Below are 11,459 nucleotides of genomic sequence, written 5' to 3'. Positions count from 1 at the left end.
TCCTGATGCCTTGCCCTAGAAGTGACTCAGCTCATCCTGGTGCCCTCCCCTAGCAGAGACTCAGCAGCTCAGCTCATCCTGGTGCCCTCCCCTAGCAGTGACTCATCAGCTCAGCTCATCCTGGTGCCCTCTCCTAGCAGAGACTCAGCAGCTCAGCTCATCCTGATGCCCTCCCCTAGTAGAGACTCAGCAGCTCAGCCCATCCTGATGCCTTGCCCTAGCAGAGACTCAGCAGCTCAGCTCATCCTGATGCCCTCCCCTAGTAGAGACTCAGCAGCTCAGCCCATCCTGATGCCTTGCCCTAGCAGAGAATCAGCAGCTCAGCCCATCCTGATGCCCTCCCCTAGCAGTGACTCAGCTCAGCTCATCCTGTTTACTCCTCCCAATAGTTATATAGAAGTTCAACTTATCCCTCTACCACCGCCAAGCGGTGCAACTCTGCTTTCACCTCCTAGAGGTGACTCCGCAGTCCTCCCCTTTTCCAGGTGTGACTCAGGAGTTCAGTTACCTTCTCCCTGCAGTCACTTCTTATCTCAGTTGAAGCTGGTATAGCTGCAAAAGGGCGGGCCAACTCAATACTGAACCCTATGGACTAATGCTGGCCATACATTATACGAAAAATCGGCCAAACCCATTTTTCAAAAACGAACATTCAGCCGGGAGAGCAAACGATAGTGTCACCATGTAATGACCGATAAATCGTTCAGTAGACATAAATGAATGCATTTTTTGTTCATTTTTTTTACATATACCTAGTGCAGACAGTTCGGATGGGAAACACATTAACCTTTCAATTTATCATTCGTTTGGCAGAAAATTTCCAAACTTGTCCTTTGTTTTTTCGGCTCAAAAACATCCCAACGATTAGCGATTTTGTGCCCATTAACTGCCCGAAAAACAAACGAACTGTCTAAATGACCGAATTTTGGACAATTTTTTGTATAGTGTATGGCCAGCATTAGACTGGGATGCCATTTACGTTTGTGTGTGTATATATATATATATATATAAAGACAGATGTCCCAATACTTTTGGTAATATAGTGTATATCCAGTGAAGTGACTGGCCTCAGGTGATACACAGAGATGAAAAAAATCCTGCTACATAAGTTGTACCTGTTTATCTGTAGCTGTTATTCCCCTACATACATTGAAAGTGCAGAATTTACACAGGATTTCTCAGCTCTGAAATGCAAGGAGCTGATTGAAGGGAAGAGATCCCCCCCCCCCGCCCCCTCCCCTCCCCTACACACACACACACACACACACACACACACACACACACACCTGAGGCTGTCGATCACAGGCTGTGCCCTCCCCTGTCACCTTTTTTCTCTTGGTGTCAGGAAAACATGTCAGAAATGATTCATGCTGATAGCCGAGGAATGAAGCAGCAAACAGAAATGACAGTGCTCTGGATTGAGACAAGTACACAATATAGAGGTATATGCTTGGTTCATAATTCATTTCAGAGGTTTACAAACACTTTAAACCTTTTGCGCCAACACCCACTTTTTTTAGGGAGGGTTTTCAGAGGTAGAGTGGGGTCTGCAATCATGTGACCACTATGATTAGCAGTCATGTAACTGGAAAAGCTCCCGATCGCAAACAGCACCCCATCATTGGTATCAGGGGGAGGAATAATGCCCCATTGGGAGGTTTAGTGCCCCATCATTGGTGTCAGTGGGAGGAACAGTGCCCCCATTATTGCTGTCAATGGGAGGAATAGTGCCCCATCATTGGTGTCGGTGGGAGGAATAATTCTCAATCATTGGTGTCAGTGGGAGGAATACAGCCCCATCATTGGTGTCAGTGGAAGGAATAATGCCCCATTGGGAGGTTTAGTGCCCCATCATTGGTGTCAGTGGAAGGAATAATGCCCCATTGGGAGGTTTAGTGCCCCATCATTGGTGTCAGTGGGAGGAATAATGCCCCATTGGGAGGTTTAGTGCCCCATCATTGGTGTCAGTGGCAGGAATTATGCCCCATCATTGGTGTCAGTGGAAGGAATAATGCCCCATTGTTGGTGTCAGTGGAAGGAATAGTGCCCCATCATTGCAAGTTTCCGCATCGCACCTAAATCGCCGGCAGTTCACACTGCCCTCTGCAAACCGCTGTAGGTGTCAATACAAAGTTAATGACTCCCCCAGATCGATTCGCAGTTTGCAGTGCAAACTGTGAGTTCAGACGGGAATCGGATTGCATGGGTGTGGTCTGATTCTGAGGTGGACAAAAAAAAAAAAAAAAAAGGGTCCTGTACAAGTTTGGTCTGAACACGATGCAAATTCAGCCATACATTTTGTATAGCTGAATTCGCATGGCACAAACATCGCATGTGATCTGCACAGCAATGCGGTGCGAATCACATGCGATGTCTGGCATCGCACCAATGTGAACCGGCCAATCTAATTTATACTTCTAAAAAAAAAAAATCCATTCTGTAGTCTGCGCCTAGAAACCTCCTCAGTCCATGCAGACACAGGACCAGCAGATGACCCCCATAAGACAGAGGTGAGACTCGGGGGAGGAACAAAGAATATCCTAAATATCCCAAAAAAAAGACCCTCCAGTCCAATGTAAGATCGTCTTCTTGTAAAATTCAGGTTGTTTTGTGTTTTCCAGGATTTTACCGGATCGTGATGTCATCACCACCTAGGCACTGCAGGTGGAAGATGGGGGAAAGGTGAGCATTAAAGAGAACTAATTTTATCACAGGTACATTTTTACATGCTATTAATGTCCTAAATTATTTATTAATGTAATTAATTTATTCATCAATACATTTAATAATTAATTGATGTAATAATTATTAAATGTAACAATGTAAAAGTAATTAATGTAAAATGTATTTAATATCTTTTATCAGGTTCCTCTTATTTTTTGCATTATATATATATATATATTATTTTTTTGCTACAGAATGGCTTTATATGTATTAATTACATAAATCTGATTGGTTAATATTTATGTAAAGAAAAATTCTATCGCTTTGATTTTAACAACATAGAAAAGTAAAAATAGACCCCCCTCTGCAGTAATTGATTTATTCATCAATAAATTTATAATGAATTCATGTAATAATTATTAAATGTAACAAATGTAAAATTAATTATTGTAAAATGTATTTAATGTCTTTTATCAGGTTCCTCTTATTTTTTGCATCATATATATATATATATATATATATATATATATATATATATATATATATATCTTCTTTTTTTTTTTTTTGCTACAGAATGGCTTTATGTGTATTAATTACATAAATCTGATTTGTTAATATTTATGTAAAGAAAAATTCTATCGCTTTTATTTTAACAACATAGAAAAATAAAAATAGCCCCGCCCCTGTGCAGTAATTAATTTATTGATCAATAAATGTATAATTAATGTAATAATTAATAAATGTAACAATGTAAAATTAATTAATATAAAATGTAATATATATATATATACATATATATATATATATATATATATATATATATATATATATATATATATATTGCTACAGAATGGCTTTACATGTATTAATTACATATATCTGATTAGTTAATATTTATGTAAAGAAAAATTCTATCGCTTTCCTTTAACAACATAGAAAAATAAAAATAGACCCCCCCCCCCCCACCCCTCTGCAGTAGCCTGCCCCCCACCCCCCTATCCCTGCAGACACAGGACCAGCGGATGACCCCCACACAACCCCCTGATCGCTCACTACTCCTCGGCAAGAGGGCGTGTCTATGCAAATCGCGGATGGCTATTCGGACGAATGAGAAGAGGGGAACACAAGGGGGAGGGCCAATTGAGGCCAGCGGCCTGCAAGGAAAGGCCGGGGTGGGCGTGGCTTGCGCTCAGTACAGGGCTGTCTGTCGCGGAGGGAGCTTCGTCCAGCCACAGTTCAGTAGGTAGGTTGCGCTCCGCGGTAGGTAGGTTGCGCTCCGCGGTAGGTAGGTTGCGCTCCGCAGTAGGTAGGTTGCACTCCGCTGTAGGTAGGTTGCGCTCCGCGGTAGTTAGGTTGCGCTCCGCTGTAGGTAGGTTGCGCTCCGCGGTAGGTGGATTAAATTCTCGATCCTGACCCCTCGCTGTTTGTTTTGTGTCTCCAGCAGGTGTGACCCCCTCTCTCACCACCCTCATGTCGGGACGAGGGAAATCAGGCGGCAAAGCCCGGGCCAAGGCCAAGTCCCGCTCCTCCAGGGCCGGGCTCCAGTTCCCCGTAGGCCGAGTCCATCGGCTCCTCCGGAAGGGCAACTACGCGGAGCGGGTGGGGGCGGGTGCCCCGGTGTACCTGGCCGCCGTGCTGGAGTATCTGTCCGCCGAGATCCTGGAACTGGCCGGTAACGCCGCCCGGGACAACAAGAAGACCCGGATCATCCCCCGACACCTCCAATTGGCCATCCGCAACGACGAGGAGCTCAACAAGCTGCTGGGGGGCGTGACCATCGCCCAGGGAGGAGTCCTACCCAACATCCAGGCCGTACTGCTCCCCAAGAAGACCCAGAGCTCCAAAAAATGAGAGATGGGGGGGGGGGGGGGGGTCTAAAATAAGGGAGGGGGATCTACAATGGGGGGGGGGTTGACTGCTTCTCAAGAAGAGCCACAGTTTTTAAAAAAAAAGAGATTTGGGTGAGGGGGGAGGTCTACAATGGTGAAGGGGGATCCACAATGGGGGAAAAAAATGAAATTTGGGGGAAAAGGGGGATCTACAATGGGAGTGTGTGTGAACTGTGACTGCTCCCCAAAAAGACCCAGAGCTCCAGAAAGTGAGATATGGGGGGATCTACAATTGGGGGGGTGAACTGTGAGTGCTCCCCAAAAAGACCCAGAGCTCCGGAAAATGAGATGGGGGGGGTCTACAATGGGGGGGGGGGGGGGTGTGAACTGTGACAGCTCCCCAAGAAGACCCAGAAATGAGACATTGGGGTGAGAAGGGGGGTTTACAGTGGGGGAGGAGCATCTAGAATGGAGGAGGAGTAAACTGTGACTGCTGCCCAAGAAGATGAAGAGCTCCAGAAATGAGACATGGTGGGGGGGGGGGATCTGCAATGGGGGAGGGGGATAAACTGTGACTGCTCCCCAAGAAGAACCAGAGCTCCCAAAAATGAGACATGGGGTGGAGGCATCTACAATGGCGGTAAACGGTAACTGCTCCCAGGAACACAAGGGTTAATGCACTGTGAATGATTTTCATGGACAAAAATTGAAAAAAATGAAAATTTAACACCAACACCTGTTGTGTACTCAAGGCTTGTAATGCCCCCCCCCCCCCCCCCAAAAAAATCCTTATATCAAAGGACACCCCTTCCCCCATCTTTATATCATGAGTTACCATATCATAGGTCATCTCTCCCCATCCTTATATTATAGGTCACCCCCCTCCCCCATTGATCACCCCTCTCCTTCTTTATATCACAGGTCACCCCCATTCTTATACCATAGGTCACCCCCTCCCCCATCGATCACCCCTCTCCTTTATAACACAGGTCACTCCCATTCTTATACCATAGGTCACCCCCTCCCCCATTGATCACCCCTCTCCTTCTTTATATCACAGGTCACCCCCATTCTTATACCATAGGTCACCCCCTCCCCCATTGATCACCCCTCTCCTTTATATCACAGGTCACCCCCATTCTTATACCATAGGTCACCCCCTCCCCCATTGATCACCCCTCTCCTTTATATCACAGGTCACCCCCATTCTTATACCATAGGTCACCCCCTCCCCCATTGATCACCCCTCTCCTTTATATCACAGGTCACCCCCATTCTTATACCATAGGTCACCCCCTCCCCCATTGATCACCCATCTCCTTCTTTATATCACAGGTCACCCCCATTCTCATACCATAGGTCACCCCCTCCTCCTTACATCATAGCTCAGGGGTGCAGCTGTTGTGTTCCTGGAACGCAAGGGTTAATTCCTACTTTTTTTAGGGTGCAATGTAATGTAATGTAATGACACTTTCATATTGTTTTGAGAACAACTGCCGGGACTCCCAACTGTCATTCCTTAGCAGGGTGGGTCGGGATTGGTTGCTCTGGGAGAAAACAAGTTCTAATTTTAGGCACTTTGATAAATGAGGGATAAAGGGGGACTTGTATGGGGGACTAAGAAGCTCAGCCTGTCCCTGTATGGAACCTGCTATAGCATTGAAGTGAATGGGCTGCCAAGGCATCAAAACTTCCTGAAAATCCGATGTGAACTATTTTTTGTACTGTGCTTTGCCATGCGTTGTGGTGCTCAGACTGAATTACACCACAATGCAGTAACACACATGAGTTACTATACACCCCACAATGCACAACTCTTCTATTTCCTGTACAGGATCCTTTTAAAGCAGGAAGGGAGGGGGGGGGGGGGGGCGCTCTATTTCCAACAGCAATAGTGGCAATTTTTTTTTATTAGGCAGCTCATGAGGGGCTTCTCATGGATCCCCCCCAATCCTGCGACAAAGAACTAATACCCTGTAATTGGAGCGGTGGGGTGACGAGGGATCACACTGCATACAATGTAACTTTGTTTAGGTTCCAACTGTTACATTGCTTCGTTTTCTTCTGCTGTGACTATAACTTCAATTCACTAAACTAGAACACATTATTTACTAGAATTATAGTTATTTACTAAATATTATGACTAGTTGGTTCTTTACTATAACAATCAATATTCAACGTGAAGATCGTTATTTACTAAAACCATCAATATTTACTATAACAATCCTTCTTTTCGGCTCCCCTAAGTTCTCATGCTGTAATTAGCGATCAATACTCTGAATAAATGGTTCTAGTTTGGTGAATTGAGCCCCGTGTGAATTATTCACTTTTATTTAGTATGTGGTTTTGTGATGTGTTCCCTTTTTTTTAACATTTCAAGGGAGTATGGCGTGTCATTGGCTCGAGAGTCCTGTGTTTGTATTAAAACATCATTTTTGAAATCCAAGATTTTTCTACATCATAGAGGGCCCCGTTCACACCAGTGCGACTTGTCATGCGATCTGACAGTTCCAAATTGCATGACAAGTCGCACCCCCATTGCCCGCAATGGAAGCGATTATGAAATAGGTTCCTGATCTGCCTTTTGCTGATTTAATTGCGACTTGCATTGACTTCTGTTAAATGAAGTTGCAAGCCACAATGAAATCAGCAGTGCAAATCGCATATGTGGCTCTCTGCTCAGAGCGGAGGGGGAGAACTGAGTAATCAGCGGTGTTTGATCGCTCAGTTCTCACTGAAGAACCAGCGGGGGACCCCATTGCAGCATCGGATCAATAATGCATTCACCTAGGTGAGTATATTTGTTTTTTTTTTTTCTAAAGCCCATACTTCCCTTTTAAATATTCTTTAGATACAGCTAGTATAGATACCTCTTTTTATTACCTTTATGCTGTCCTAGGTGGGGGGGAGGGGCAGCACTAGAACAAGTATGCAAATCTGGAATTCTTTTCTGGCTGCTTACATTCTAAGTTAGCACATACACAGAGGTTTGGGGGTCCCGTCAATGAGCCATCAGACCTTTTTAATAAAAACCATCTTCTGTGTGTAGCAATAGAGCAAGTGTAATAATATAAAAAAAAACACCAGCAGGTTTCTAGAAGCACTTTAGCGTTTCATTTTCAGGGATTCGCCCAGCTCGGCCAATCATTGGGTGTGTATAGGTCACATGTACTGGCACACATCACACTCACAGCTCTGTTGTCATTTGTGCACACTTTAGCAGAAACATCCCAGCATGCACTTCTGATTGGCTCCGTACCTGTATGTGCAGTTTAGTGTAACAGCTCTCGCTTTATCATTGCGTTTAAGAGTAAAGAGGAACTGATTTCTGATGACCCTAACGGCCTGTGTTGATGGCATCAGATTGAGATGCTTCTGAGCTCATTCAGAATTCATGGACAGGTGCAGCTGACTTGCATTTGATTTGCTTCAAGTGAGTTTTGCAGTGTATGTGTGATGGTGCCAAAGGTCCCCAGGACACATATGTGGGGTTAGATCTCCCCAATAGGGATGGTCCCGATATTCGACTCGAACATTGGGTGTTTGTCCGCAAACAAACCAAACATATGGGGCGTCCGTGGCAAATTTGAGCACCCCATAATGCACTGCGAGATCGCAGTGCATTGACAGGTGCTGATTGGCCAAAGAATGCACTTGACCTGCAAGCTTTGGCCAAACAACATGGGGACGAGGTGCTTTGGGGAGGACCCCAAAGCACCCTCCCCATGTTGAGGGCATGGGGCCTGGTATGGTTCAGGATGGGGGGGGGCTTACCCGCTCCCCATCCTGTCCTCCAGGCTGCATGCTCGGATAAGTGTCTGGTATGGATTTTGGGGGGGACTGCACGCCAATTTTTAATTTTTTTAATTTTGTCGTGGAGTTCGCCTTAAAATCCATGCCAGACCCTATATTGCCGGGATCCGACAATACATTGCAGCTGGGAGCAAGTTTACATGACATTTTTTCCTTTAGAAATGTAATTTTGCTGCAGCACTGTTCTACACATCACACAGATGCGCCACTTTACAGGCAGACTAAGGAGACCCCCCAGGCACGATATTTAAAGGAATATTTCATTTTTATTGTTTCACTTTAAGTATGATTAAAATCACTGCTCCTGAAAAAAATGGTAGTTTCAAAAACTTTTTTTTTGCATTGATACATGTCCCCTGGGGCAGGACTCGGGTCCCCAAACCCTTGTTATGGCAATAATTTGCATATAAGCCTTTAAAATGAGCACTTTTGATTTTTCATGTTCGTCCCCCAAAGACTTTAATAGGGTTCGAATGTTCAAACTTTTTGCCTGTTCGCATGTTCTGGTACGAACCGAAGCGCGCGCGGGGGGGGGGGTGTTCAGCTCATCCCTACTCCCCAACAGGTACACAGACTGCAATAAAAAAACCTTGCAGGGGCTCTAACCCTCCCCCACTATAATGAAACCTATCTAAAGGAGAACTTCAGCCACTCAAGATTAGGTCACATGAAATCCAATGGAACTGTTTCTGGTATTTTTTACCTGTAGATGGGCTGCCTGAAGGAAGAAGTTCTGTAAAATAACAGGGTGACTTTTCTTTCTGGGTTTCAAAAACATGAGCTACAATCCGCAGTGCGTTTCCATTCAGCGGTGAGCTTGTCTCCATTCATTAAATAATTTGCTTGGAGGAACCACCTCTTAGAGGGAAGTGATCAGCAGCCTTCAGTGTAGAGAATGCTGCAGAGCGAAATATAAAATAAAATAATCAGCAATTACCTGACATTGTGTAAAATTACTGGCCGGGGGGGGGGGGGGGGGACGACGGCTTTTCCGCAGTTTGACCGCCCACCTGAACCTAAGTAGAGAAAGAGTATCGCCGCTCCAGGTGGGTCAGATCAAAGTAAAGGGCATCTCCTCCAGTCTAGAAGTCCAGGTGCTGGCAATGCTGTAGCAATTAATCATCAAAAGAAGTTCTGGACAGCCGCACTCCAAAAAGATTATATGCCTTTATTCAATACGATATCATCCAACATACAGGTCACAGCAGAGTAGAACAACGCTTACGCGTTTCGCACTACAGAGAGTGCTTAGTCATAGCCCACCTGAACCTAACACGGCGCCTGGAGTTGGTGCACATGCAATGCTTTGGTTCACAGCCTTGGCAACATTTATACCACGGGTCCTGTTTGGTGACGGTCTTGTCCACTAAATTCAAGTGAAATGTAATGCAGGTGGCTGTGAGCAGAGCAATCACGGGGCCCCATACAGCCTACCTGACGGCCCTCCTCCGTGGCCAAAAGTGACTGAGGACATAGATTTATCAGTCCCTTTCTCTGCAGCCTCAGCTGCACAGATGAATGAACAGAGATCGCTCTGAGGCTTCATTCACAAGCCAAAGCACAGTAAACAGTTTACTATGCTTCAGTGATTAATGAACACAGTAGTGATTGGTACCAATTGCTCACTGTGTTCATTCACGAAAGCAAGGGGCCAGTAAATTACATATTTGCTGGCCCCTTTCCCTGCTCTCCATCCTGAAACATCCCCCCGTGTGCCAATAGAAGCTGGCGGCAGGAGAGGAGGGAAGCCGGCAGCACTGTGTGGGGAAGGGGGACATGTGCCAAGACCAATCCCCCTACAGTGCAGCCATAGGGAGAAAGAGAAGCTGGAGGGGAGGCAGAAGAGCATTGGTGTCTGCAATAAGACAGTATAGCCGGCCCTCCTGCTCAGCAGGTGCCTGGGCCCCCCCTTTTGAACTGATGGGGCCTGGGCCCCCCTTTTGAACTGATGGGGCCCAGGTCCAGTACAGGAGGGCTGGCTGTACTGCCTTATCAGTGGCCCTGGTTGGGCGTGCTGTGCTGCAGGCTTTCAAGGGTTAACACGTGGTGCGTAAGTGACATACCACCTGCCCAATGCCTCCTGAAAAGCAAACCACTGTTAATCGCTTTGCAGAGGGGTGACGGCCGCAATTTTAAATTCGTCCACCCAGTTCTGGCATGACTCCATTCACTCGAAGGTGCTGCGTTTATTTATACCTGTGGTCACAGCTTGTGTGCCTCCCCCCTCTGGCCACCATGTTAGGTAGGGAGGGAAGGCAGTCGGGGGGGGGGGGGTGTAAAAACGTGGCTCAAGCGACAATTTTTACCTCCCTGCCCACAAAGCTTTAACTTAGGTTTGTTGGCGCCCTCTATGGATGATAGAAGACGGCTCTTTGCTCTGAACGCTGAGCTCTGCGTAGTACCGATGTTTCTGTTCATAGATTGCCTGGACCGCTCTGCCCACTATGCTGACACTGATTGGAATACATTGTTACTTTTGTGTGTTTATTCGTTTTTTTAACTTGTTTGTAGAAGCACTTTATTGGATGATGTACAATGTTGTTTCTTATTATAAAATGTCTTTTTCTATTTGAATGTGTCAGTAAACATTGTATCCCCACTTTTATCTGAGAGTGTCTTGTTGTTTCTTTTTTTTTTTTTTTTTAAACAGTAAAAGTGTCTTGTTGTTTCTTTACCTTGTTATCGCATAACCACTTGCTGACCCAGCCTTTTTCTATTATTTGTTGTTTACAAGTTAAAATCAGTATTTTTTGCTAGACAATTACTTAGAACCTCCATTTTTTTTTTTTTTAAGCAGAGACCCTAGAGAATAAAATGGTGGTCGTTGCAATATTGCATTTGTGCATTTGTGCAGCAGTGTTTCAAACGCAATTTTTTTTGTAAAAATACACTTTAATGAATTAAAAACAAAAAAACAGTAAAGTTAGTCCAATTTGTTTGTGTAATGTGAAAGATGATGTTGCGCCGAGTAAATAGATACTTAAAGCGGAGTTCCCCTTAAAAAAAATAAATAAATAAAAGTCAGCAGCTACAAATACTGCAGCTGCTGACTTTTAATAATCGGACACTTACCTGTCCCAGGGTCCAGCGATGCGGGGGATCGAAGCCGCGCTCGTCTCCCCCTCCGCTCGGCGGCGCCGGCATTTTAACTGT

General features: G+C 45.2%; 1 protein-coding gene and 1 long non-coding RNA gene across 2 annotated transcripts; both read left to right on the top strand.

The window, feature by feature from the left end:
* Positions 1 to 3,793: 3,793 nt before the first annotated feature.
* LOC141102395 (histone H2A type 2-B-like) lies at positions 3,794 to 4,519 on the top strand. The gene is made up of 2 exons (XM_073591354.1): positions 3,794 to 3,907; positions 4,106 to 4,519. Exon 2 carries the CDS (start codon positions 4,135 to 4,137, stop codon positions 4,513 to 4,515), a length of 381 nt encoding a protein of 126 aa, XP_073447455.1. The 5' UTR covers positions 3,794 to 3,907; positions 4,106 to 4,134; the 3' UTR covers positions 4,516 to 4,519.
* A 52-nt stretch (positions 4,520 to 4,571) lies between these two features.
* LOC141102832 (uncharacterized) lies at positions 4,572 to 10,911 on the top strand. Its single transcript, XR_012235209.1, has 2 exons — positions 4,572 to 5,438; positions 5,507 to 10,911. It is a non-coding gene; the product is annotated as an uncharacterized lncRNA (long non-coding RNA).
* Positions 10,912 to 11,459: the final 548 nt, after the last annotated feature.

This window comes from Aquarana catesbeiana, linkage group LG07 (assembly GCF_042186555.1).
Source record: "Aquarana catesbeiana isolate 2022-GZ linkage group LG07, ASM4218655v1, whole genome shotgun sequence".
NCBI classification, from domain to species: Eukaryota; Metazoa; Chordata; class Amphibia; order Anura; family Ranidae; genus Aquarana; species Aquarana catesbeiana.
This window is presented reverse-complemented; position numbering and strand designations above follow the sequence as displayed.

Bases quoted from the DNA above. Each gene is read 5' to 3' on its own strand.
- LOC141102395 (XM_073591354.1), top strand. From the start codon at position 4,135: ATGTCGGGACGAGGGAAATCAGGCGGCAAAGCCCGGGCCAAGGCCAAG.